Source organism: Acomys russatus, chromosome 16 (genome assembly GCF_903995435.1).
Source record: "Acomys russatus chromosome 16, mAcoRus1.1, whole genome shotgun sequence".
NCBI lineage: Eukaryota > Metazoa > Chordata > Mammalia > Rodentia > Muridae > Acomys > Acomys russatus.
The window spans coordinates 4,927,457-4,955,443 of record NC_067152.1 but is presented as its reverse complement, the minus strand read 5'-3'; the positions used below and the strand labels follow the sequence as shown (position 1 = coordinate 4,955,443).

The following is a 27,987-nucleotide window of genomic DNA, read 5'->3' as shown; positions in this document are numbered from 1 at the left end:
GCACGTGCATCCCAAGGCCGCTCCCGCCGCCTAGATGGACACTTTATATTCTCTCGTCTCCTGCAAAGGAAAGAGACTGCGGGGAGTTGGAAACGTGTAGGAGATCTGTCAAGTCAGAACCCGCCTTCCCAAGGCAAAGGGGAAAGTAGGAGGGCTTGGCAGGACCCTCAGGCATACCCACATGAGGAGCCAAAGAGTGAGTCCTGCAGAGGCATCTGGGCCAACATGGATACTTACTCCAGTCTCATAAGTCGGATTGTCAAATGCCGACTCTACTGTGATGCGGTTATAAGGACGAGGATGAGTTCGGGGAAGTTGCAGAGGACTTTTCCCCTGGAACCTGTGAGGACAGAAAAGCCCTGTGAGTCAGGAGTGCAGGGCAGGGGTGAGTTGGGCATGCAGAACAGGAAAAAAAAAAAAAAAGGCTCACCTGGAAAAGTAGAGGTACACACCTCCCACCAGCAGCACCATGGCCACCAATGGCAAGAAGATGGCAGCTGCCATGTGGGCAGCATCCAGGGCACTGGAGGTGGCAGGTGCCTTGGCAACTAAAAGCAAAAGATGGGTGGGATTAGAGCTGATGTCCCTGTCCCCTGGAGCCTATGTCCCCTCCCTTCTCAAGGGCATCCAGAGACCAGCTCCCATTAGCTGGCTAGGGTGAGGAAGAAGCCTTATGGCCGAATAGGCCCACACTGCTCTTTCTCTGCCTTTGATTTGTGGGAACCCATGGTCTGGGAGCTGCAAGAACCAGGTGCAGCGGGGTAGGGGTGAGGGGAGGGGGCCATATCTGGCTCTCAAGCACGGGGACTCACCGTCCAGGCTACGGCCGTTGTAGAACCCATCCAGAGAGGCTGGAACAAGAGGGGAAGGCCAGGGGCAGAGGGTGAGCCTGATGGACCAAGCCAATTGTCTCTCTGACATTAGGTCAGAGACTAGCAGAGACTGGGGAACAGGAAGGAGTGTAGCCAAGGGCTTCTGATTCTCAAGGTGGAATTGCTCCTACTAGAATAGTTGTATGGTCCAGACCAGGGCCGTGGGAGGGGTCGGGGTAGTACTTAAGGGAGTGTGGTAGTACTCACCAGCCCTACAGATGGGTGGGGGGTCACTCCAATGTGAGGGGTGTCCAGGCACACATTTGATGCTGGCCTGACCTTTCAACACATAACCAGGGGCACAGGAGAAGTGGACGGTGGCTCCTGCTGGGTGGAGCCGCTTTTCGGGGCTGCGGGCACCATTCTCGGGGGCGCCCAGGCCGTGGCATGGCTTAAACTGTTCCACTGCAAGGCAGGCAGAATCAGGAGACAGTGACAGGTCCTTCGACCAAGGCTCCCCGCCTCCCCACTCTAAACTTACAGAGACACTTGGGGGCCCTATCGCTCCACTTGGGGCTGCCAGCTTGCCGATCATGGCAGGTGAGAATGGCACTGCCGGTCAACACAAAGCCCTGGTCACAGATGTACTGCACAGTTGCCCCCACAGGAAACTTGGGGCTGGATATGAGGCGACGGCTGTGTTCCACGTCCCCTGGGTCATGGCAGGATGTCACTATGGACGGAGAGGGAAGGAGGGAAGCAGGGAAGGCTCAGTGTCTGGGGATGGAGCTCAGTAAGAGTGCTCTCACAGCGTGCATGCAACCCTGGATTTCATGCACAGCACTGCATAGACCCGGCCTGGTGGTACATGGCTGAAACTCCAGCACTCCAGAAAGTGGATGCAATCCCAGCATTAAGAAAGTGGAGGGGGCTGGAGATATGGCTCAGAGGTTAAGAGCACTGCTGCTCTTCCAAAGGTCCTGAGTTCAACTCCCAGCAACCACATGGTGGCTCACAACCATCTATAATGAGATCTGGTGAGCATGTGTACGTGCAGGAAGAACATAAAAATAAATAAATAAATATTAAAAAAAATAAAAAAGAAAGAAAGAAAGCGGAGGCAGGAGGATCAGAAGTTCAGGGTAATCCTCAGCTTCATAGGAGTTTGAGGCCAGTCTGGGCTAGAAACAACAGAGAGTGAGAGCAAGGGGGGGGGGGGGAGAAAAAAACAGAGAGAAAGGGGAGAGGGAGTGAGGGAGGGGCAGGAGGGAGGGAGATGGAGAAAGAGGGGGGCTGTTAATTCTGGCATTCTTCAAGTGTTACAGGCCAGCTAATGCCGGACTATATGGCTCTATTCTCATTTAAATGTCTACATTTTTCTTTTTCTTTTTGCAGTGCTGGAATCCAGGATGGCATGAATGCCAGGTGGCACTCTAGCAGTGAGCTACATTCCCAGCCTTTTTGTTTCTTCACTTCATTTTTTTAAAAAACGATTTATTTACTTATAATTATGTATATTATTCTGCTTGTTTGTACACCTGCATGCCAGAAGGGGGCACCAGATCTCATTATAGATGGTATGAGCCACCATGTGGTTGCTGGGAATTGAACTGAGGACCTTTGGAAGAGCAGACAGTGCTCTTAACCACTGAGCCATCTCTCTAGGCCCCAATTTTTTTTTTTTAATTTAGGTGCGTGTGTGTGTGTGTGTGTGTGTGTGTGCGTGACTAAGGTTAGAAGAAGGTTTCCTGTCTCCTGGAATTGGCTACAGGAGGCTGTGAACTGCGTGATGTGGATGCTGGGAACCAAACCTAGGTCTTCTGCAAGAGCAGTAAAGGGCTCTTAGCCACCCAGCTATCTCTCTCCCATCCCCCTTTTTTGGACAAAAATGTCTCCCACTGTACCTCAGGCAATCTTCAAACTCCTGAATCTCCTGCCTCACCTTCCTGAATGCTGAGGTGATGGGTATATAGCACTCCACGCCTGACTGTGCCTACCATTTTCCCCTCTCCCCACTCACTAAGGTCCACAAAGCCATTGATCCCCTTCCCATGTGTTGAGTCAGCAAGCGCTTGTCTGGCCTTCAGTCAGCCAGGAGACTCATCTGGAAGTCCCCTGACAAAGGGCCATCCCATTTCACAGTTAAGGAAACCGAGGGACAGGAAGAAGGAGGAGGAGGAAGAGGAGGAGGAGGAGGAAGAAGGATGCTAGCAGAAACAGGACCAGTGCTAGATTTTCTCTCAGCACACAGGAGTCAGGCACACTCACCCCGCTGGCATGAAGGCAGGTCCTCGCTCCAGCTTAGGTCCCACTGGCACATGAGAATACTGGATCCTACCACCTGGTAACCAGGGTAGCACTGGTAGGTGACCACGGTGCCGTGCACCAGCTCAGGCTGTGATGGGTTCTTCCAGCCATTGGGGATCTCGGGTAGCTCTGGACAAGTGTCATTGCGGGGTACCTCTGGGGACACAGAAGCAAGCAGATGCAGCCCCTCGGCCAGCAGCAAAGCGACTGTGCTAGCTGGCACCAACCCTGAGGTTCCTTTGGTTCTTGAAGATTATCCTGGGCCTAGACTGGCCTGCGCAGGCTCAGGGACCCATCCTCTCTTCTCACGCCCCGACCCCCACTTTGCTTGCTCCCTGACATCACTGAGTCTCCAAGGTTCTAGAACTGTCACTTTGGCTTTTTGCTCTGCTCTCGGAAGCACTTGGCCAGTTCCTCGGGCCTGAAAGATGAGCAAAGCAGGGTGAGGGAGGTCATCACTTCCGTTCAAGGCTGTCAGAAAGGAAGGCACCAACACTTTTTTGTAGCTCCCTGTTTTTGTTAGGAGGTTCTGCTTGCTGCCTCCCCGGATCTCTCTTGCTCTAAGCAAAAGCTCCTGGTGACACTTGGGGCCTTCCCACATTCCCCTTGTCTGAAAGAGCTCGCAGGTTCCTGGTTGCCCTGCACTCTTTGACTTGCCATGATTTGGAGTCTAAACAGTCTGAGTCAGACAGGGGACAAACTCACCAAAGAAGTGGATGACAAATCCCTGCTGGTAGCCCAGCGCCGAGGTCCCAGGGTCTGACTGGAACTGGATGGTGACATCAGCCATGGAGGTAAAAAGCTTGAAGTGGCCACGGGGCCCTGAGTATTGGCCCAGGACCCGGGCTGTCAGGTCATCGCCATCGTAGAAGGTCAGCACGTCCCCAGAGCCTATCCGCAGCCTGTAGAGGAGGAAGATCAGGGCAGGACGGGCTGGGGGAGGGGCCCAAGATGGGCTGGACAAGAGGTGTCCCCAGCCTCAGGAGCCGGCTTGCCTGACCCGAGGCACTCACACTCGGATGTCCAGCATGATGCGCTTGTCCTCCTCCACATGCACACCCCAGATGCAGTCCTGCCCTCGGCCATAAGGTTCCGGCCAGTTTGGAGAGAGCACCACGCCCGCAGAATCTGTGATCTCCCCGCTGCACACGGCTGCAAGGAAGGGGGGCCCGGGAAGGCGCGTTCTCTCCAATATGGTGTCCTAGGGCTGCCACCTGTCCACAGGAGTGCCCACCCACTGCTAGGGGATGCCCCCTCCTCCTTCTAGGGGAAATATCAATTATACTCAACAAGGTCTCTGGCCCCTGGCTCTGTGGCTGGCTCCTAAGCACCCACCCTGCTTGCCGCCCTGGGTGACCCAACCCACTGGTGCCTGCTGACCTCGGCAGGCTGGCTCTGTCTCATTCCACTGGGGGTCATGGAGGTCAACACACTCGATGATGATGGAGCCCTGCTCCAGGGTGTAGCCAGGGTCACAGCTGAACTCCACGGTGGTACCCACAGGGTAGGAGGGTGCACTGCTGCTGAAGTTGCCGTATTTGACAAAGGGCTCATAGCAGTGCCCTTGCTGGAAGGCTGTGAACCACAGGGCGGGCGCAGCCACGCTCAGCCTCCGCTGGGGTAGGCCAGAGGACAGGTGTTCTCCTACCCCTCCCTCCTCCAGGGAAATGTGTATCCTGGGCTTGGAACAGGAGGCAGAGGAACAGGGCGTCCAACCCTATTTGGCCAGGAAAGCATCTTGAATAACCATTGTATTCTTGTCGGCTAGTTTGATGCTTAGTATCCAGAAGGCGCTCAATAACTGTTTAATGAGTTAGTGAGCCCATGCCTGTACATGCCTCCTGTCTACAGTGCCTCCTGAAGCACTTCCCCACCACCAGCCCAGTGCTGAAGCCTGTTTTACTTTTTTAAAACCTGGAGGATTCATTGTCTTGGGCTAGAAATCTGTGGTGCAAGCAAAGGGCTCCTTAAAAAAAAAAAAAAAAAAAAAAAAAAAAAAAAAAACACGGAATGGGAATCTTGAACTGGAGGGAAGGGGCAGGGAGCAGGTCCAAACTTGGAAGGAGTGAAGGGATGCAGTCAGAGAGGATAGGGGTACAGGAGAAAGAGCCTAAGCACCCTGGTTAGGCTCCAGCAGGCTCACCCTCATAGCGCAGGGCCACGCCTGCCGCCGCCCCGCTGCTGTCAGTACTGAACTCCACAAAGAAGTGTCTGCCAGAGCTGAGCAGGCCCTCGATGGGTAGGTATTCCACTTCATAGGAATCGTACACTGGCGGGGCCTCCACATTGTCGCCATTGCGGATGATGAGCCTGGCCCAGAAGAGGGGGCAGTTACGTGGTGATTGTAAGGCCAGGCACTCCCATCCGGGCAGGACAGCCTCTCACCTGTCGTCATCCTCTGCCAGGGAGACCTTTTCAAAGTGCAGGTGCAGCCGCTGGCTCTCAGGAGCCTCCAGCAACCAGTGGCAGGTGAGGTTATTGCTGTAGTTGCCGGGGAAGCCAGGAGAGACAATGCGGCCAGTGGTGGCATTTCGAATCACTCCGCCACACGCAGCTGTGGGTGGCAGGAGACGGATGCTTGGCCAAAGCAGCCTCCCAAACCTCTTCCCCACCCCAGCCTTGTACCCTCTGCATGGGGCCCTAGGGACTTTGCCTGGACACCATCTTTGCCGTGGGAAGGCTGAAAACCAGTCCTGCAGCTCCCACCTGCTGCATCTCTGCATCCACATCCCTGAGCCTTTACGGTGTGGCAGCTTTCTTGACTGTAGACAGAGCTGTCACTGCTTGACTGCGGGCAAGCCTTTTTTCCCCTCTACTGACCAGCCCCAATTCCACCCCCAAGCTGACTCTATTAAATTAAAGCTCTTAGGCTAGACTCTAACTTTCTTGGACATATGCCATTCCTTCCTTTCCCCTTCCTTCTGTTCTCCCTTTTCTCCTTCCCCTCCTTTTTCTGAACTGCTGATCCTCCTACCTCCATCTCTTATAGGCATGTGCCATTACACCTGGCTTCTTCCTCTTGGCTTTTTTTTTTTTTTTTTTTTTTTTTGACAGGGTCTGGGTCTCACTGTGTAGCCCTGGCCTGGAACTTGCTATGTAGACCAGGCTGGCCTTGAAGACAAAGATCCACCTGCTTCTGCCTCCTGAATTCTGGATTTAAAAGTATGGGCCACCACCCCTGGTCTTCCGTTTTTGAGATACGGTTTCCCTGCGTGGCCTCGGCTAGTTTGGAACTTGCAGCGCTCTAGCTTAGCATCTAGAATGCTGAGACGGCAAGCAAGACGCCTTGCTATTTTTCTAGAACTAGTTTTCTGGCTTGCCTAGCGTGAGGACAGGCCTTGGATTTGAACCTCAGAACATAAAACAGTCAGTTATCTGTTTCAGTCTGTCCCTTAGCTAGGACCCTCTTGGGGCAGAGACCATGTCTTTCAGGGAAGGTCTAGAGTCCTGGAGTTGGTTTTCACTGTTGGATGAACAATGCCTGGGTTGTAGAATAGAGGTGAGACCGGTCAGGGATGACCCGGGCCTTGGCAGACCGCTAGCCACAGGTGGCCTGAGATACCTTCTGCAGGAGCTCTCCAGGCATCCCCTGCCTGACTGCTAAGGAATGCTCAATGCTGACCTCTCTGGCCTGGGGCTGCCTCTTCTTCCCCTAAGGAAAGGCTGAGCTGCTTGCCTGGGCCCACCCAGCAGTGAGGGTTTCTGGGACATTTGGACAACAGAATTCATAGAAGGTGAATAAGGCTGGGAAGGGGGGGCCTGGAGCAGGAAACTGGTTCCAGACAGTTCTTGTTACAACACACACACACATACACACACACACACACACACACACACAGCTCTGCTCTTAGGGGCCAGACCACCATTGCTCACACAGAACACCGTTGTCCCAAAGGCTCCGGATGACAAGAGCAGAATTTAATCTTGGGGGCCCAGGATGTATCTTGTCTCATTCCCTCTCTCTCTCTCTGGTTTTTTTTTTTTTTTTTGAGACAGGGTCTCTCTGTGTAGTCTTGACTGTCCTGGACTCGCTTTGTAAACCAGGCTGGCCTTGAACTCACAGTGATCCACCTGCCTCTGCCTCCTGAGTGCTGGGATTAAAGGCGTGCGCCACCACCTCCCCGGCTCTTTTCTCATTCTCTATAGAGGAGCACTCTAACTTTCTGCTTGGTCTCAGCATGGAACTCAATGGCTTGGAATCCTTCAATGGCCCTTAGATGGATGGAGTTCAAGGCCATTGTGGCCAGATTTCTCTTCATTCCTTGCCAGTCTTTTCTCCCTGAAACCTTCAGACACACTTCTTAGGTCGTGCTGTTTCTGCACACAGAATTCACCTCCCTTGCACATACACCTGCCACACGGAGACTACCCCATCCCAGTGTTGTCCACACTAAGCCACTTTTCAGCCTCCTCACTAGATGGCGCTCCTTGGAGGCAAGAGAACATGTCTGGTGACCAGCACTAGGCAGAATATAAAAGGAAATACAGTTCAAAAGCCGGGCAGGATGGCGCACACTCCTCCAGCGCTACCTCCTCCGGGGAGCTATCTTAATACCAACTGGGAATGGATGACTGCTTTCTTCTCAGGTCGCCTCAACCTCCACCCTTTGGCAAGGTCTAGCTATGTAGCTCAGGCTGTCCCAGAACTCAACACTTTCATGTCTCAAGCTTTCTGATGCTGGGATTACAGTTGTGTCTACCATGCCAGCTACGTTATGACTTCCTTGGCACTTTTTTTCTTTTTTTTTCTTTTTTTTAGTTTTTTGAGACAGGGCTTCTCTGTGTAGTTTTGGCCATCCTAGACTCAATTTGTAGACCAGGCTGGCCTTGAACTCACAGCAATCTGCCTGCCTCTGCCTTCCAAGTGCTCCTTGGTACCTTTTACTCCCTGTTTTAGAATTAGTGATCTGTGCTTCTTGCTTATTTATTATTTTAAAAGTTATATGTAGGGTTCCTTCTCAAACTATGGCACCAGCCAGTGACAATTCATGCAGCAAACTTCGAACTCCTACCCAGATCTACCCAATGGACAGGACATTCTCCACAGTTGAGTGGAGAGTGGGGACTGACTTTCACACAAACTCTGGTGCCCCATATTTGACCATGTCCCCTGAATGGGGAGGCCTGGTGGCACTCAGAGGAAGGATAGCAGGCTACCAAGAAGAGACTTGATACCCTATGAGCATATACAGGGGGAGGAGGTCCCTCTCAGTCACAGTCATAGGGGAGGGGAAGAAGGGGAAAATGGGAGGGAGGGAGGAATGGGAGGATACAAGGGATGGGATAACCATTGAGATGTAATATGAATAAATTAATAAACTATATTTTTAAAAGTTACGTGTATATGAGTGTGTATATGTAAGGGCAGTGTTTGTGGATCCCCGAACTGGAGTTACAGGCTACTGTGAACCACTTGACTGTGTGCTGGGACTAGAACTCCAGTCCTCTTTAAGAGCAGCAAGCACTCTTAACCACTGACCCATCTCTTCAGCATCTCTGTCTTTCCCCCTTCCCTGGAACTGCAGGTGGGGCTCTGCGGGCAGAAGTCAGACCCCTTCTCAGGCCCCCTCACCTTCCATGAATTCTGTTGTTCAAATGTCCCAGAAACCCTCACTGCTGGGTGGGCCCAGGCAAGCAGCTCAGCCTTTCCTTAGGGGAAGAAGAGGCAGCCCCAGGCCACAGGGGTCAGCGCTGAGCATTCCTTAGCAGTCAGGCAGGGGATGCCTGGAGAGCTCCTGCAGAAGGTATCTCAGGCCACCTGTGGCTAGCGGTCTGCCAAGGCCCGGGTCATCCCTGACCGGTCCCACCTCCACTCTATAATCCAGGCACATATTTTGCTCATCCAACATTGAAAACCAACTCTGAACCCAACCTGTGATGCTGACGTGTAAATGTAGGTTGGCTCAATACCACAGATCTGTGTGACCATCTTCTGAGTTCCTGATAGAAAATGATTGAAAGTTCTAGGCAGCAATGGAAATCAGAGATGACACCCCCCCTCCCACTTTGCACTTCTGTTTGGCACCAAGCCTTCTCTGTGGGGACCCACTCACCAATGCAGACAGGCTCTTGGGAATCCCAAAAGGGCTGAGTGGCATTGAGACAGGTGAGAAACTTGGCACCCTTCAGCTGGTAGCCAGTGGCACAGTGGAAGCGGGCGCTGCCTCCTGGGTGGAGGCTGGTGACTGTCACATCGCCATAAGCTGGACGGCGGGGAAAGTGGCAGCTCAGGAGATAGGCTATGTAGAGAGAGAATGGGTGACAGTAAGGCAGAGGAGGGCCTGCCTAGCCTGCTCCAGGTGTTTTTGGGCTCAGAGGAAGCAATGGAAACTCCACAGAAGCCTCCCATTTGTTCCCTTGTAGAGGTCAGTGGGGGTTGGTTAGCAGAACAGCAGAGAGCTGAAACCTTGGAGATTGACCCAAGTCCAGTAACACACTGGGCAGCCGACCTAAGCTTTCTCTGTGTTTCTTTACTTCTTCATTTCCTCCCCCCACCCCCACCCCCCCCCCCCACCCCCCACCCCCCGATTTGTATATCCCTGGTTGTCCTGGAACTCGCTTTGTAGACCAGGCTACTCAGAAGTCAGAGATCCATCTGCCTCTGCCTCCCAAGAGCTGGGAGTAAAGGCGAGTGATACCACACCTACACCCACAATTTGCTTTCCTCCTCCTCCTCCTCCTCCTCCTCCTCCTTTTCTTCTTTTTCTTTTGAAACAGGGTTTCTCTGTGTAGCCCTGGCTGTCCTGGAACTCACTCTATAGACCAGGCTGGCCTCAAACTCACAGTGATCCACCTGCCTTTGCCTCCTCAGTGCTGGGATTAAAGGTGTGCACCACCACTGCCCAGCTGTTTCCTTCTTCTTAAGTGAGGCTGGAAATGCCTGGCAGGTATGGTGGTACACCTGTGATCTCTGGGGCACTGAAGCCAAAGGGTCCCGAGTTCAAGGTCAGCCTGGGCTACATAGTTAGAGCATGTCTCAAAAACAACCAACCAACCAAACCAAACCATACAGAAGCCACCAGCCCTTTGGCATCTAACTGATAACAAGTCATCTAGAAGTCTGGGTGCATATATCATAGCCCAGGGGTAGGGTACCCCCCCATATTTGAGACTCAGCGCTAAAAGAGAAATGTGATGGATGACTTGCGGATGCTACTTTTCCCGTAGGAAGCAAACACGAATTTCAAGAGAGACTGAAGTCAGACAGCAACGGTCTCGGTATTCCCGAGAAACCTTACACAGATCGATACCAGCAATAAAGTCCTCTTGCATCTTTGTTGCCTTGTTTTTGAAATTTTTCTTCCAGTTTTGAAATTATAATATAAATGGCATCATTGATCACTTCCCTTTTCTCCATCCAAGCCCCTCCCACATACCCTCTTTGCCCCTTTTCAAATTCACGGCCTTTTTTTTTTTTTTTCATTAATTGTTGTTACATGCATATACGTATAAGTGTGTACATATATGCTCTTAAGTATGGCCATGTTACATGTATGGATGTTTTCAGGGCTGGCCGTTTGGTACTGGCTAACCAATCGCTGTGCTCTTCCTTGGGGGGGGGGGGGGGACTATTTCTCCCTGCTCTCGGCATCCCATAGTTGCCTGCAGTTTTTTGTGTGGGGCTGAGGTGCTCTTTGCAGTGTCTGCTTCTTCGGCATACCTATTGTCTTCCTTCTTAAGCTCAGGGTTAGTCAGTTGTGTTGGTGACACTTTATAGATGTAGCTTCCGACATTACTAAGAGGCAAGGTCAGTAGGTCAGCAAATGACTTTTAAAGACAGTGGAGGGGGTGGGTTCCCCCACCCCCCCAATAGACAGGGTCTCTCTGTTACACAGAGCCCTGGCTGTCCTGGCACTTACTTTTTTGAAGTTGGAGGTGGTATTAGCTACTCTGGGAAACCTGGTAGCTTTTGGAGTTGCCATACCATTTGTGACCACATAGTGGCAGCAAATCCCACAAAATTGCCTGGTAAACCCTAAGCCTTAGGCTAAGCCCCAGAAATAGCTTATAAACGGGGAGTTTGCCTAGGCTCTAAGAATGCCTGGAGCAGACAAGGAGAAAAGTGAGGAGAAGCCTTGGCTGTGTCACCGCGCCTTGATGTGAGAAGAAAAAGGGGATGCCTTTGGGCAGATGGGCTCCCACAACTTGAGGTGACTGTGACTCAGTTTTGAGGCTTATTGCACCTTCTTATTCCTAGTTGCTGTGTGAAAAGAAGAAGAGAGTTTTGACGGTGTGACTGATAGACTGACAAGAGGTAGTTGTGACTGGCAGGTGGTTAAAAACAATGTTTGGGAGATGGGTTCTGGGGTCAGGATCCCCTCAGTTTAAATGCAGACCCCTTCTCGCTTAGTACCCCTAATATTCTTGGGAGAAAGAACGTAGGGGTAGGGGCTGTTAACCCACGTAATGATAACGAAAGCTGAGGTTGGGAGAGACTGAGGTTCAAGGGGCCTATGAACCCTCATCATGCTGCAAATGTGTCTAGGGTAGGGGTTTGAGTTGCAGGCTCTCGATGCTCTCTGCTTCCTACCTGGCCCTAGTTAATATGGAATCCTGGCCTGAGGAGACCTGTGAGCGTAGCAGCAGATGAGGCTGACCTTGGAGGTTGTTCAGCATACGATTCGCTCCCCGCTAGGCTAGGCCAGGGAGGATGGGTGAGGAGCTGTCTGTCACCCTGGGAGCCATAGGCCAGGTGTCAGGCTCAGCACCTGCAATGTCATCTTCCCTGTGAGTCCCAGCACAACCTGGGAAGGGAGTGGGCTGGGATGATGTGTAAGCGGGAGGGTGGTGGTGTTGAAAGGCGCCCCCAGACTCCATCATGGGTAAGTAAGTGCCACTTCCCAAGATGAGCTTCCTCCCGTTGCCATGACAACCAACCGTTTCCCAGGGAGTCTGCACCACCACAATCTGTTGAGTTATTTTCTTGCTGGCAGCTTGTTTCTGGAGCCAAGTCCAGTGCCAGGAATGCTAGGATGGAGGAGGGAGGAGCCTATCGGGCACGCTCCCTCCCTACCCAGACTGGGCCTGGGCCAGAGAAATCTATCTGGCCACAAGGACCGTGTGGAAGCTCATAATTGTGACCTCCTCTGTCAGCTTGGACAGCAGTCTGCATAGGTGTGGTTTCCAGGCCCTCACTCAGTCTTCTGGCACCCTCTTTCTCCGGGCCATGAGAAGCGCCCGTGAGCACAGGCTCCTCCTGTTCCCATCTCTGGGATCAGGGCTAATTACAGTCTATAATTAGGGGAATTACACTCATTAAGGAAAGAGCTGATCATTGACAAAAACTGGGCAGAGGAGGGAGGGCTTCTGGGATAAAAGAGCAGGAGTGGGCCAGCTCTCCCAGTGTCTCCTAGGGATCTGCTTCCCCTTGCTAAGGCCTCTGGCCTCCAGTGCATTCTGCTAACACAAAGAGGGAACTGGAGTTCTGTGCAAAGGAATTTGCAGCAAGAGAAAAGGTTACTGTGGCATGAAATTATGCCTGCTGCTGAGGAGGATTGATGAGCCATTAGGGAGGCTGGAGGGGTCACCCAGATGGTCACCCCTGCCTGGGTGGGGGACCCACCTCTGCTGAGAGCCTGAACAACCTCTGCCCACCACTAGGATCCCTGCTGTCCCATCAGGCTGCCCCCACCACCCACCCCTGGCCCTGCCAAGGTGAGCAGACAGGGTCGGAGCATTCCTAGCTCCAGAGTGCTGGCCCACCCGGTAGCCCTTCCCCCCCCCCCCCACAGGGCTGCAGAAGTGGTCCATGCCAATGCAAGACAATGCCTTGACTGTTCCTACCAATTATTTCCCTATTGGTGCTCCAGGGTCTGAATTAAAGTAAACCCTGCAAAGGATGGAACTGACTTCCAGCCCAGGGAAAGGGATGGGCCAGAAGGAGCCCTATGGGGAAGAGGCAGCTTTGCCACCCTCCCCCCGCCCCCATCCTGCAAACCTTGGTGGAGGACACGCTAAGTGCTTTTTTGTTTAAAGTCAAGCCGTCACTTGGTGGTCTAGATGGTTTAGCCTTACTTTACAGCAGGAAAGGGAGGGGTCAGATAGTGACGGCCTGTGACAAGCAGAGAAGGGAAAAGCACTGAGTGTGGCCCAGAGCACTGGGAAAGCAGCTCCAGCACTTCCTATAAACATTCATTCCAGTCAGCATGGTAGCTCAGGCCTGTAATCCTTACATTCTGGAGGCCGAGGCAGGAGGGTCGTGGTGAATTTGAGGTCAGCCTGAGCAACACAAGGGCTGGTGAGAAGGCTTGTCCCGTAAAGGCATCTACTGTCAAGCTTGACAGAGTTCAACCCCCTGAACCTACATGGTAAAAGAAGAAGACGTCTCCTGTCAAGTTGTTCTCTGAGCATCAGGAATATGTGATACAAATAATATGTGAAGATGCTGGTTAATTCTGAACTGTGACATGTAAGACAGTTTGTCTTTTTTTTTTTTTTTTACTTTTCTGCAGTTTTAAATATTTTCAAAATCAATGAGAATTGTGGTGAAGGTGGGGACTGGACTCTGAATTTGTAGAAATATTACAACAGATTAATTTGCAATCAAATACTTTTAATTGCTTTCTTTGGGCGGGGGGGGGGGGTTGGTTTTGAGACAGAATCTCACTGCACAGACCTGGCTGGCCTGGAGCTCAGTATGTAGACCAGGCTGGCCTCGAACACATGGAGATCTGCCTCCTTCAGCCTTTCCAGTGCTGAGACTAAATGCACCCACCACCAAGCCTAGTATAAATACTAAACATTTTACAGAAAATATTTCCAAAATTTTATCGGTAATGAATGGATTAGTCTTGATTCCCTATGTAACGTGAAATTATCTTACTTATTAAAATTGAAAATAAGGGCCAGAGAGATGATGAGATATAATGACACCTGCTCCCAAGCCTGATGACCTGAGTTTGATCCCTGGGGCCCCACACGGCAGAAGGGGGAGCTCTGACTCCCACAAGCCGCCCTCACACAAAACAAATAAATAAACTCATTAAATGCACAAAATGTGAAAAATTTAAAAATGACAACTAGTGTACTAAAAAAAATAAAAATAGAAGGAAAAAAAAAATCAGAGAAACCGAATGACCCTGTTCAAAGTCAGCAGCCAGCAAGAGATCTCCTCAGAGTGTGGCCTGCACCTTTCCTGAGGCATTCTGAGTTGCCATGTGGGCTGGGTCCCAGGTGGGTGAGGAAAGCCAGGCTGGTTAGCTACAGACCTCCAGATGGTTATTGTCAAATCCCTTCAGCCACTCACGACCCAGACTGTAGTAACACCAAAGCCACCCAGGAGACCAGCCGGGTCGCGACTGGCTGGCTCCTCTCTCTCAGTTGCTCAGGCCTTACCTTGGTAGTGGAAATGGAAAGTGCCAGGCCCACCAGGGAGTGGAAGGCTCTGGAATCTCAGGGCTGCTTGGTGGGTGGGGCTGCGGATGACTTGGCCCCTCAGCAGGAAGGACTGGTTCGCCAGGGGCAGTGGGTCAGGGCCCCCGAGGCTCTCCACGCTTATGGTCTCCCCTTCCTGGAGGCTGATGTTCTCCACCTGCAGGCAGATGGGAGAGAACAGGGCAGTGTTATCAGGACGTCTGGTGCCTGAGCCCTGCTGCCCAATGACTTCATCAGTGTCACGCAGGAGAAGCCTCTCATACACTGGGAGCCCCCCCACCGAAGCCCCGTTCTTGGCACTTCACACAGGAAAAGCCCATCGTAAGTATGTGATGGGACCCAAAGGTCAGAGGTATTAAGCAAGTTCACGGAGACTGTGAGCAGATCCACCGACCGCTTCCTATTGTTTCCTTCTTTAGGCTCTACTTTCTCACTTGTAGAAGATTTGATGGTTCGTAAGGGTCCGGCCAGGAGTGTGAGGCCCTACATATCAGACCGTGTGCCTGGACTGCCCTGGAAATCCCTGTTCCATGCTGCTCCTCGTACTCCTCACTCCCAGCATGCCTTGCGGTGAGCTACCTCTTCCCCCAGCCAGCAGATCCCCCACGCAGCTGACAATAGCTTCACTCACTACCTGGGCACCCACGCCTTGCCTCTTCCCTCACGGCCTGCATCCATCCGTCATTTAGTCCGCCGGGATGGATGGCAGATCTGGTCACTCCACTTTGTCCTGACGGCCATTTCCCTAGCTCATCACTATAATGGCTCACCTAGATCAGCAGAGCGGCTTCCTCGGCAGCCTCCCTGCCTGGAGGGCTTAACCCACGCCTCCCTTCACATCAATACTTTCTGAACCGAAGCCATTATTAATACTCTCAGTTCCTGCTGCTCATCACAGGGATTTCTTGTCTAAATCACCCAGCATCTCTCCACCGAGCCTCTAGCCTGTGGTATCACATCAGACTCTGGCTGCTAGCTCTACAGGCTCTGCCAAACATGGTCCCTGCTGGCCCCTCAGCTTGGCCTTGTCTCATGCCACGATACCTGCTCTGATCGCTTGTTTTGGTTGTCAGAGGCCCCTTTGATACCATTCTGCCCCTTAGACCCTTAATCCCTGAGCATGCTTCTGGGTGCTATGCTTCCATTCAGGGACCAGACGACAGCAGATTCTGACCAGAGAGGAAAGGATGCTGTGGGTTGGTAGGTGGAGCGCTGGATGGAGAGCCTAGAAACAGAGGGACGGGTCTTGACCCTGTGTTCCTGGACAAGTACACTATTTGGGCCTCATTTTATTTATTTATTTTATTATTATTTTTTTTACTAGAGTCTCATTATGTGGCCCAGGCTGGTCTCAAATTCATGATCCTCCTGCCTCTTTTTTTTGGGGGGGGGTGGAGTTCGCGACAGGGTCTCTCTGTGTAGCTTGGGCTGTGAGTCCTGGACTCACTTTGTAGACCAGGCTGGCCTCGAACTCACAGTGATCCACCAGCCTCTGCCTCCCAAGTGCTGGGATTAAAGGCGTGTGCCACCACGTCCGGCCCCCCTCCGGCCTCTTGAGTGTTGGGATTACAAGTGTGTGCCACCATGCCCAGCAGAGCTTTGCTACCCAGCAGTATCTACATCCCATGGAACTTCTAAGGAAAACAGAACCAGGCTTGGGAATGTAGTTCAGTCGGTAGGGTGCTTTGCTTAGCATACAAGCAGCTGTGGGTTTAACACTGAGTGCTACAGAAACCGTGTGTGGTGACATATGCCCGAAATCCCAGCACATGGGAGGTGGATACAGGTGGTTCAGAAGTTGCTATGTAACCAAGGTCATCCTTGGTTATGTAGCAATTTTAGCAACCTCCTCCCACGCACATACCAGCCATGCATGCACACACAGAGAGAAAGGAAGTAAAGAAAAGAAACGGGGCAACCCTTAGCCCCGCCACCCCCCCCACTTCAGATCCATGAACTCATACTCCAGATTTTAATGAGCTACTTGAGCAATAGAGACTGATCTCTGAGCACTACAGGCTGGCTGTAGCTCGTTGCTGAGACTGGGCCTTCAAGAGTTAAGTGCCTGGACTGGTTAAGTGGTGCCCAGTGAGTCACCAAACCCTTCTGATCTTATCCTCCAAGCCTCTCAGCTGGCTCCACCTCCTTGCACCCGCCGTTTCTGAGAATGGCCTCTGAGCACATCCTACCTTCCTACCCTCCTCTCATTCTGGCCCAGGTCAGGCCTCTTCTTTCTCCCATTCAAAACTCATTTGGTGGCTTCAGGTTGCTCAGAGGACAAGGTTCAAACTTCCCACTCAATCAGCCCTAGTGGCTTTCCCAGCCTCTACTCTGGGTCAGCATAACCCTCTTCATAGGCCAGTCTTAGCACAGAGAGTTATGTGGGTCCCCAGAGGCCTCTTCCTCACAGGTGTGTCCCTAGGAGCTGACAAACACAACATGTTGACCCCCAGTCAGGTCTAGGGAGACAAGTGCTACCAGGCTTAGAGGGACTCCCCTGATTGAACTGAAGATAGGTATGTTTTTGGGGAGACAGTGGGGGGGGGGGCTTGCTGGCAGGAGAAGCTCCCATCCCTGCCAGGGAGGAAATATCAGGTGGATCCGGGGGTATTGAGGAGCAGGCTCAAGGCAGGATGCTAGGGGCAGAAGCACTCTCTCTGTGCCAGGAGCTCCCCGCCCAGGCACATTTGGGTGGCGGCTGCCTGACCATCTGCTGGGGATATCCCTCAGGGAATCCCTAGCAGGCGAGGCTGGATGAGGTCCCTTCAAACTTGGAGATTGTGTGATACCAGAGTTGGGAAAACAAGCCTCACACACGTGGAATCTGTAATTATCGAGAGATGCCAGGCAGCATACAATTCTGCCTTAAGTGGCAGTGAATGCAGGCAGCAGGAATCCTCGAGGGGAGAGAGGGGGGGGGGCGAGTTAGCTGTTCGCAGATCATCGCGGTGCAGGTGGGTCTCAGAGTGCCTTGGAGAGCGGGGAGCTGGGTGTAGGAGGAGGCAGAGGGGTTGAAATCAAGGAAGCGTTTTCTTCCTAGTTTCTCACGGATTAACAGCTCCCATCTGAATTCTAACTTCCTGCACCTGCTCTCGTTCTGCTGGACTCAGAGTGGGTGCTGCAGATGTGTCCACAGTGGCCATCCATAGAACATCTGCAGTGGGTCGAGGTGGTAAAGTCCTCCTTAACAGGAAGAGGCCCAGAGAGGCTAAGCAACTTTGAAAAGGGCACACAGCTATTAAGAAGCAAAGTCTTGCCTTGCCGGAGGTACGAGGCAGCTTCCTTTCCCTCCCAGTCTCCTGAGCATATTACCTGCAGAAATAGATTTCTAGACATCTTTATTCCCAGGTTTCAGGGCCCCAGGTTTAGCAGGGAGGTGGATTTTTGGCTTGGCCTGCCCTGGCCTTTTCAAGACGTTAGGATTTGAGTTCCCACGAGCCATCTTTTTTCTTGGCAATCTGTAAAGCTTAGGAAATTGCTAGCGGAGATTTCCTGCACCCCCTCTTTGGGCTCAGGAAGGGGGGGTCTGGTTCCCAGTTCATCCTGAGGGAGCTAGGATATGTTCCCTGAGCAGCCCATGGCTGGCTGTGCTGTGTTGATCCTCTGGGTTTAGAAGACCCACTTGCAAGCCTGCTGCAGAAGCTGGAATGTAATTTGTCACTTGTTGGAGGGCCAGGCTGACAGGGGCCAGACAGGGCTGGGTGTTGGACAAGGGGGGGGAGATGAAGTCTTGATGTAATTTGCAGGCATCTGAGGAGTCGGGGAGGCAGATTGAAATGTCAGCTCTGCTCATGAGGGCTGGCTTCCCACACCCCATCCAGTGACAGGAGGGGCCCTGGGGGCCAGGCAGCAGGAGACAGAAGCAGAGAGAGCTTGGAGGACAATTCCCATAGGACCCTGGGCTGTCCAGCACTGGCCTGCTTCCGGAAGACTAGAGGGATGTTCAAGTAGAAAACATGGCCATTTTGAGTGGGGCTGGTCTTTCCTGGATGGGAGGGAGGGAGGGAGGGAAGAAGGGAGGGAGGGAGAGCCTCTGATTGACATACACACATTCCAATGGTGTGACCCTCCTAGGCAAGTGCGATGATGCTACCTTTTTTTTTAACCTTCATTTACATGAGTACACAACCAGCATCACAGTGGACGCCAGGGTGAGCCTGTATGTCACCCCCGCCCCCTCCCACTCCCCACCCCCCCACCCCATCCCCCGCTCCTTCCCAGATGCTGGCCACTCCCACATCTAGCAGAGGCCTCTGCTTGTAGCTACTCAGAAGTAAGGCCATGGCTGAGCTAGGAAGGAGTGTTCTGAATCAGAGGGAGTGGGTGACAGGAACTGGTCTAGTTTAATCTTTATGGAGAAGGAAACTGAGGCCCAGAGAAGGTCAGGGGCTTAGAGCTGGGCTACAGAAGGCAGAACCAGACTCTAGTCCCTTAAGATTTGGGGTGTGTGTATGTGTGTGTGTGTGTGTGTGTGTGTGTGTGTGTGTGTGTGTGTGTGTAGTCTGCTTTAGGGATGGGATGAAGGACCTAAAATCATGGAGCCATGTCTTCCAGCCACTCTGAGATGGGCTCTCCAAGAGCCAAGAAAATAAGAAACTGCCCAGAACCGTCACCCCAAACCCATCATATATAACTGATGCTCTCATCAGGGCTGGTCAGGGCTGACCCGGCTCAGCAGGGTAGGGTGTTCTGCCCGTCAAATTGACAGCTGGCCAGTGAAAGCTGTGTGCCAATGGGGCCACCTGGGTGTGAGGGCAGGGACGGTGGGCAGCTGTGCCCAGGCTCCAGATGGTACAGAGAGCAGCCAAGCCAAGATGAAGGCTGGCAGCAGCAAGGCTCTTAGAATGCCAAATGTAGTGAGATGCAGGCATCAGGCCCACAATGGCCTAGAGTCCTCATGAGAGACTGGCTATGTGGGGAAGAGAGAGGACCCATGTGGGTCACAGGGATTATGTCTTCTGTCCTGAGGGGTTTCTCTGGATCTTTCAGGAAAGAGCCTAGCCCAGCACGCAATGCTCAGCTGAAGCAAGCCAGACTCCTTGGACCACGGAGGACCTGACCTAGCCTCCTCCTGGCTCAGTCCCTCAGAGGCCATGGAGACCTACAGCATTGCAGAGAAAGGGGTAGGCATGGAGTGAAACAGGCCATGGAGGCCTGTGGTGGGAGAACTAGGCTTTGAGAGTTTCTGGTAGTCCCAGGTCGCACCTTAAACAAAAGAGCAAGAGGTCGGCCAGAGTCAGGGTTGGATGAAGAGCCGCTTTAGCTTGGAATCTGGCTGACCTGCTCAGGAAGTGTGGTTTGTGGACACTTGGCACAATCCCTTCCCTGGCTCCTCCTCACACTGCCCTGGTGATCTTTGTGGATGCGGGGTTCACACTGGGGGTCACCCACCGCTGAGTTCCATTCCTGCCACTCATCTCTATTCTGCCTTCTCAAAACATCCCAGAGAGCCTCCAGGGGACAAGCCTGTCACGCCTGCACCTTTCCAGCCCTGGCTGGCCTGGCATCCTGCAGGCTTCAGAGTGGGTGTGTGTGCCTCTAGAATGCCCTTCCGGGTTGTGCGGGAGGCACCCCGAGCCTGGAACCCCACAGCTCTTCTGTGGCCAAATTCCACCTGCACTGAGCATCCTATGGTCACTGCTTATCATTGTCTGCATCCTCAGTGCTTAGCACAGAGCCTGGCACGTGGTGCTCAAGGTCTCTTTGTAAAACAAACCTGCTAATCAAAGCCCATTAGTTACTGACTGACTGAATGATCTTGGGCAAAATCCTTCCCTTCCCTAGGCCTCAGTTTGTCCAGCTGTGTAGTGGGCATATTGATCTATAGTATCAGTCATTTTCCAGGTCCCAAGTGGCCTTTGGGGTATGTCCAGAAGGATTGGGTCTAGGGGAGGCAGCCAGAAATAGCCCAACCTCATATCTTGCTGTTCCATCTTTTTTTTTTTTTTTTTTTGAGACAGGATTTCTCTGTGTAGCCTTGGCTGTCCTAGACTCGCTTTGTAGACCAGGCTGGCCTCGAACTCACAGCGATCCGCCTGTCTCTGCCTCCCGAGTGCTGGGATTAAAGATGTGCATCACCATGCCTGGCCATCTTTTGTTCTTTCCCTAGAGTAGGTGGAGAGCTGGCTGTGGCCACTCTGTGTACCACCACCACCACCCCGCCCCCCGCCCCGGTAACCCTCCCCCGGCCCCCGCCAGCCTCAGATTCTGTCTCAGACCACATCTATAAGGATGAGGTAGAAGGCGGGCCGCCACATGCCATGTTTCCTGATGGCAGTCCAGGGCTGTGGCTTTCATCTCAAGGTTGCCTGGTAACCGCTTTTGCATGCTGATGGAAGAGTGTGCCAGTGCTGGACCCAGGGATGCCTGATGGGTGGGCACCCAGGGTGGGGCTTGGACTTGGCCTAGGCACCAAGAGTAGGGCCAGGCAGAGCCATCAGCAAATCTTGTCACATTATCTTGCACACTCCAGGCTGAGGGGGGATGGGGAACCAGGGCTGGACCCAGACTTGCCTAAGATTTCAGTTGGGGTGGCAGAGTTGAGGGACAGGCAAAACCAGTCCAAGTTTGCAATGGGGTACCTAGCCTGGCATTTGCCCCCTCCCATCTCCTTCCTCACACCTGCAGCTGGCACCTTCCACCCTGTGAGCCACAGCCGGTGCCACCTCTCATTTGGTGCTGATTTTACATTAATTACCTTAATTAAGCGGCGCTGAGTGCTAATGGCTTGAGGGGGGGTGGTGGCTGTTCCTAATTGTCCTTCCAGTCAGCCTGGAATGAGGGGCCTGGAGCTTGATAGAACAGGAATAAACAGTTGCAGAAAAATAAAGGGGAAGCCAGTATGGGTAGGAGAGCCCCTGCCTCCCTACCTGGTTGAGAGACCTAAAGCTGATTCCCTCCCCCCCCCAGGGCCAGCGAGCTGGAGGTGCTGCCTGGAGACACGTGCAGCTGGCTGCCTGCCCAGATCCAAGGCCTGTATAAGCTGGGACAGGTGGGAAGCAAGCCCAGGGGAGGTGAGCAGGGAGCACGGTGGCAATGCTTTCCAGACTTCTGCGCTTCCCTCCCGGGACCTCCTGGTTCCCTGGCTGCTTCCCTTAGCTAGGTGAAGTGCTCTCCTTCCTACTTGCAACAGTCTTTAAGATGCAGGTCAATCGGGAGGCAGAGGCAGGTGGATCGCTGTGAGTTCGAGGCCAACCTGGTCTACAAAGTGAGTCCAGGATGGCCAAGGCTACACAGAGAAACCCTGTCTCGAAAAACAAACAAAAAAAAAAAGATGCAGGTCAAACGTCCATGGTTTTTCCTCCATGCCCGTGTTGATCCCTGTACTACAAGGCCTTCTATCTAGGAACTGGACAGCTATAAACAGGAGAATGGCAAGGGCTCGGATGGTAGATGGTGGCCCAAGATTTTGAGGACAAGACGAGACCGCCTGGAGAAACTGACACCAGTGCTGTGTCCTAAGTTTATCCAGGCAAAGGGATTGGCCTATGCAGCTGGGGTTTGTGGGAGAAAGAAGCTGTAGTCCATTCAGTCAGTTGCAAGCTAGTCAAAACAAAGAGGGAGGGCTGGAGAGATGGCTCAGAGGTTAAGAACACTAGCTGCTCTTCCAAAGGTCCTGAGTTCGATTCCCAGAAACCACATGGTGGCTCACAACTATCTGTAATGAGATCTGGTGCCCTCTGTTCACATGCAGGCTGAATACTGTATAAATAAAGAAATAAATATTTAAACAAATAAACAAACAAACAAAACAAAGAGGGAGCTGGCCATGAGGCAAGAAGTAACAGGTGGGCCCAGGACTGCCCAGATCCAGAGTCTCCCTGGGGTAGGGTGGGAGACAGAAGTGGTACTCTCATCTGTGAAAAGTGATTGCTGCATGGAAAAGGGAAAATAACAGGGAACATGTGCTTTGGCCACTAAATCACTAGGAGGCATGGGTGGTGGACCACACGGTGGTTGTGGTTGGGGTGATGGAAGAAGAGAAGCAGGGGAGTATGAGAGTTTTGGGGACACTTACAGTGACAGTTTGGGGGTGAGCTGGTTAGACTAGCGTAGGACCAAAGGACCCCATGCTGCTTGGGGGAATGATCCACATTGTATCATGGTGGCCCTATCCATAGTTTCTGACCTGGATCTACTGGGATGGCAAGCAGGTTTGGGGTGACAAAAGGAAAGGTCTGGATTTGTGGAGGCTGACAGCCTGTAGAAACCAGGCATGGTGGTGCATGCCTGTAATCCCAGCACTAGGGAAGCAGAGGCAGGCAGATCTCTGGGAGCTCGAAGACAGCCTGGTCTACAAAGTGAGTTCCAGGACATCCAAGGCTACACAGAGAGACCCTGTCTCTGGGGAAAAAAAAAAAAAAAAAAAAAAAAAAGAAGAGGAGGAGGAAGAAGAAGATGAGGAGGAGGAAGAAGAGGAGGAGAAAGAAGAAGAAAGCAGGCAAGCCAGCACATGGAACATCAGTGATGATGTCCAGGCTCAGATCTGGGGCTTCAAGCATCTTCTCAATCCCAGAGAAGGATGAGCTATTGAGGAGACCAGGGACAGATTTGATCCCAGTGCGACCATGTCAGTCTTCAGCACCTCTGCATCCCAGGCCCCAGCGCTTGCTACAGGACAAGACCAGGCACATGAATGAGGTGCCACAGCTTCGTCACAGGTGGCCGGTCGGTCCTGTGTTGTCTCCGCTCCCTCCCACGTGGTTTTAGATGCAGAACTCCTAGTCACCCCGTCCCCTGCCCACCCAAGGCTGAGCTTCAGCTTCGTGCTCTCCTAACCTGTCTGTCAAGTTCCGAGGAAGAGGCTGAGCACACTTGCCCTTCCCTGGAGCCTTCCCAGCCATTGCTGGTGGTGCACAAGACAGAATCCAACCAGTTTTGTTTGTTTTTTGTGTTTTTTTTTTTTTGTCTATCTCCCAAGCCCTAGGCACCCCCACCCAACTAGTACCCCTAAGCATTTCTACCTCTCCCCATCGTAGGCCTCTTTTGGGAAAAGGGTAAATTTGCTCTCGGTGGATCCAGACCACTCACCTTGATCTCGACTCCATATCCAGGATAGACAGAGATGTAGTAGAAGCAATCCAGGCCAACATCAGAGGGTGAGCTGGGGGCCGTGGGGGAATCCAGAGAGCCTTCTGGGCCTGAGAAATTCCAGCTACAGGGGCCTGGGAGGCAGGAGGAGACAGGAGGCTAAGACCAGCTCTGGCAGGGTAGAGTAGAGTCAGCTAGTGTGTGTGTGTGTGTGTGTGTGTGTGTGTGTGTGTGTGTGTGTGTGTGTGTATGTGTGTGCGCGCGCACGTGCGCGCCTATATGGATATATGTGCACCACGTGTGTGCCTGGCAGCCATTGAGGCCAGAAGAGGGCATCAGATGCCCTGGAACTAGATTTACAGATGTTGTTAGCGGCCTTGTGGGTGCTAGGAACCCAGGTCCTCTGCAAGAACAGCAAGTGTTCTTAACTGCTAAGCGACCTCTCCAGCTCCCAGGTAGGGTTTCTAATCTCCACTTTACACTTGAGGCTCAGAGAGACCAAATAAAACCCCAAGAGCTGTGTTAGAGTCGGAAGAACCAGAACTTGAACTTGGGGGGTTCCAATCCACAGGCTTTATACAGGCTTGGTGCAAAGGGCAGCGCAGGTTGGCGCAGTGTCAGAAACAGAGGTGCTTAGGGATCACGGTGTGCCCTCCACCCTCACTTTCATCCCTGCCAGGCAGGGATAGCTGACCTGGAGGCTGGACTGTGGTGATGGTGGTGGTAATAAGGGTGGTGGTGGTCTCTTCGTCATCCCCTGAAGCTGTGGAGGTGGCCGTGGTCCCCTCGATACCAAGCCCGTTGGTCTTAGACATGACCTCTGGAACCCAAGGTCTGCCCATGTCCCTGGGACCCTCTTGGGCTGGAGTCCATGATCGACTTGGGGGTGTAGTACTGGGTCTGTCTTCCGGGTGCAGGGTGGGCACTGCCATACTAGGTCCCGGAGGTAGGGGAGACGTGACATGAAGGTCAAGGAGCTCTGACTCTAGGTTCCAAGGTTTCTCCCTGGGGTGGGGCTGGGTGGGTGCTGCAGCCACGGCTGGGGTAGGACTGGTAAAGACTGGGCGGCTGTCCTGGTTGGTGAGGCGGGGGAGGGGGCTCGGCGTGAAGGGTGTAGGTGAGTCTGGCTGGAAGGGCAGGGCCGGCCTCGGTACTTCCTCACTCCTTTCTAGCCCCTCTTGGAGAAATTCCTCCAGAAGCGGGTGGTGGTTGAGAAGCTTAAGAGTGGGTGCTGTGCTGACGAAGTGGGCGCCTCCTCGGTCTGGCTGCTCAGGTGTTGGGGCTGCGGTCAGCTCCCCATCCATCTCCCCGATGCCTGTGGCTTGACCTTCCCCCATGACTGGAGTCTCTGAGGAGAGCCCTGAAACAATAACGAACGATCAGAGGTTCTCCCGCCACGCCACAGTGAACGCCATCCCACCCAGCACGGGCGGCAGGAGATCCGTCTTGTTTTTGACAGAGAAGCCTTGGAGAGTGTGCTCATTGTTGAGAATCATGGAGCTATAAAATTTTAGGGCTGGAAGCGAGGTGATATCACATACGTCAACGATGGCACATGAGCTATCCTTTCTCCTCCAGCAACCGAGACAGACATTACAAATCGATCATTGCACTTTCCCCTGCTGTTTCCAGATTCAGCTTCGGAGTCCTTCTCAACACAGAATGCTAGGAAGCCACAGCATGACAAATACACATTTGCCATTCCTGATGTACCTCAAAGGCCTTATTTCACTAATGAGGAGATGGGTCGTGAGAAGCAAATGCTAGAGCTGAGGCGATAGCTCAGCTGGTAGAGTGCTTGCCTAACAAGATAACGGGCATGAAGCGCTGGGTTCGAACCCAGCACTTTATAAACTGGGCATGATGGCTCCCACCTGCAACCCTGGTAGGACTATCAGAAATCCAAGCTCCAACTACATAGTGAGTTTGAGGCCAGTGATACATGGGACCCTGTCTTTAAATAAACAAACAAACAAACAAACAAAAAACAAGGTGTAGTGGCCCTTTTGGTTCCAGCATGCAGGAGGCAAATGGTTTAGGGCAAGCCTGGTCTGCCGATGAATAGGACAATCAGAGCTACAGAGAGAGACCCTTCCTCAAGAGAAGAAAAATAAAAAGAAAAGAAAGAAAGAAAATAAGAGGGAAGTGCCAAGCCGGTCACGGTGGCGCACGCCTTTAATCCCAGCACTTGGGAGGCAGAGGCAGGTGGATCGCTGTGAGTTCGAGGTCAGCCTGGTCTACAAAGTGAGTCCAGGACAGCCAAGGCTACACAGAGAAACCCTGTCTCGAAAAACAAAAACAAACAAACAAAAAAAAAAAAACAAAAAAAAAAAAAGAAAAAAAAGAAAAAGAAAGTGCCCTGTTTGGAGTTATATAGCTTGTATTAGTGGGAGAGACAAGGATTTTTAACAAGAGTGGTGTCCATCAGCACAGTGACTTTTCTAGCTGAAATGACAAGACATTCAAGTGCGTGTCCTGTGTCCCAGTGAAACTGCTGGCCATTAGTTTCAGGGATCATATCTCACATTTGGAATTTTATTTTAGATATTCTCATGCTTGGATTCTTTGCTTGGTCCCCGTGAAATCCCAGTGCTCTAGCTTCTCAGAAAATGATTTCTCTCCTCTCCTATTCTGATTTTCTTTAATTCTTTAATTTAAAAAAAAAAATTTTTGCTGGAGTATCTGCTGCATTCAGTTGATTTTAAATAGTTTCAGAAACAAATGAAGGCTGGGCAGGAGCTCAGCTGGTAGAGCACTCACCTAGTGTGCACAAAGCCCGAAGCCAGGTGTGGTGGCCGAGGACACCAGTCATCTCACGGCACTAGTGACATGATGGGCGGCGGCTGACCCCTCATCTCTGGGTCTGACTTTGAAGCCCTGGTGTTTCCTATTTGAGACAGGGACCCATGTAGCCAGGTCCGCTTCAGACTTGCTGTCTCAGGAGGGTGACCTGGAGATGTATCGGGTGCCAGGCTCCTACCGCAGGCCCTGCCTTTGGGGTTTTTGTTTGTATGTTTGCTTTGAAATGGGGTCTCCCTCTTTAGCCCAGGCTTCCCTGGAACCCACAGTCTTTTCAAATACAAGTGTGAGCCATCAAAAAAAAAAAATTTCATGTGCATAGGTGTGATGGTGTCAGATCCCCTGGAACTGGAGTTATAGACAGCTATGAGCTGCCATGTGGGTGCTGGGGATTAAACCTGGGTCCTCTGGAAGAGCAGCCAGTGCTCTTAACTCTTGAGCCATCTCTCCAGCCCCCCTGATTTTTTTTTTTTTAAACAGGGTTTCTCTGTATAGCTCTGCATGTCCTGGAACTCACTATGTAAACCAGGCTAGCCTCTTACTCCCAGAGATCTCTGCCTCCTAAGAGTGCTGGCTGGGATGAAAGGCCTGTGTCCCATGCCTTTCCTGATTTTGTTTGTTTGTTTTTTGAGACAGGGTTCCTCTGTGTAGCCTTGGCTGTCTTGGACTTACTTTGTAGACCAGGCTGGCCTTGAACTCCCAGACATCTGCCTGCCTCTGCCTCCCGAGTGCTGGGATTAAAGGCGTGCGCACCATGCCCGGCCCTATCACCTGATTTTTTTTTATAATGTCACTAGAGACGGGAGGCCCAAGTCCTAAAGCAGAGATGTGTTCAGATCCATTCAGGGCTATTTCTCTGGGGCTATGTGGTCTGGGCAAAGAGTGTTAGTTTCATTTTTATCATTGGTTGCAAAGATCCTATTTCCCTTTCCCATGTGACATGTCTCATTGAATTTCCCTTTCTTTTGTTTTGAGACACAGCCTCTCTCCACAGACTTAAGACTGGCCTGAAGCTCACACTCCTCCACCTCCTGAGCGTAACAGGCGCGTGCCCACGCGTTATCATGCCCTCTTGTTCCATCTTTCTCAGGATGCTAGGCAGGGTCTTAACGGAGATAGAATGGGATGTCGCCCCGGGCCCCATTCATGGCACATGTCCCTGATCGATTCTGATAATTTCTTGCTGAAGTCCCATGAAACTTCAGAACTCTTCCCAACGGTTTATCCAGGCAGCCATCACCAACCGGTCAGGCTACAGAAAATGAAACTTATTTCCTATCTCTGGTCAGCAGTATGGATTGCTCTGCTATTGATTATGTTGACTCATTTAAACATACCACGGAAGAGATGACGCACATTCTGCATGTGGAGCCTGCCAGACACCCTAGATCCTTAACTGCCAAGAAAAAGTCAGCGGATGCTGGATCCACATTCAGTTCATACAGAATTTTGTCGGCTCCAAGAAGGCTGAGGGGATAGCCTCAATCTCTGCAGATCTCAAAATGGCTGCTTTGAGGATCCGGGAAGGAAGTACAACCAGGGCAGGCGAGCTAGCAGGGGAGGTCGGGGCTCCTCTAACTAATCGTCTGCCTGCCGGTGGGGCTGTCATTCCACAGGCTCACACACCCACCTCATGGATTGGCAGGCAGGAACAAGTGGCAGATGG

General features: G+C 52.3%; 1 protein-coding gene across 1 annotated transcript; it reads right to left on the bottom strand.

Annotated features, from left to right (window-relative positions):
* Window positions 1-30: 30 nt before the first annotated feature.
* On the bottom strand, window positions 31-25,018 carry Sez6 (seizure related 6 homolog). The gene is made up of 16 exons (XM_051158416.1): window positions 24,943-25,018; window positions 24,217-24,882; window positions 23,523-23,656; window positions 14,454-14,649; window positions 9,173-9,358; window positions 5,505-5,673; window positions 5,263-5,429; window positions 4,500-4,694; window positions 4,133-4,271; window positions 3,825-4,021; window positions 3,081-3,275; window positions 1,354-1,545; window positions 1,080-1,277; window positions 431-548; window positions 238-340; window positions 31-60 (listed from the first exon to the last, which is right to left on the bottom strand). Exons 1-16 carry the CDS (start codon window positions 25,016-25,018, stop codon window positions 31-33), a joined length of 2,961 nt encoding a protein of 986 aa, XP_051014373.1.
* Between the last annotated feature and the right edge of the window lie 2,969 nt (window positions 25,019-27,987).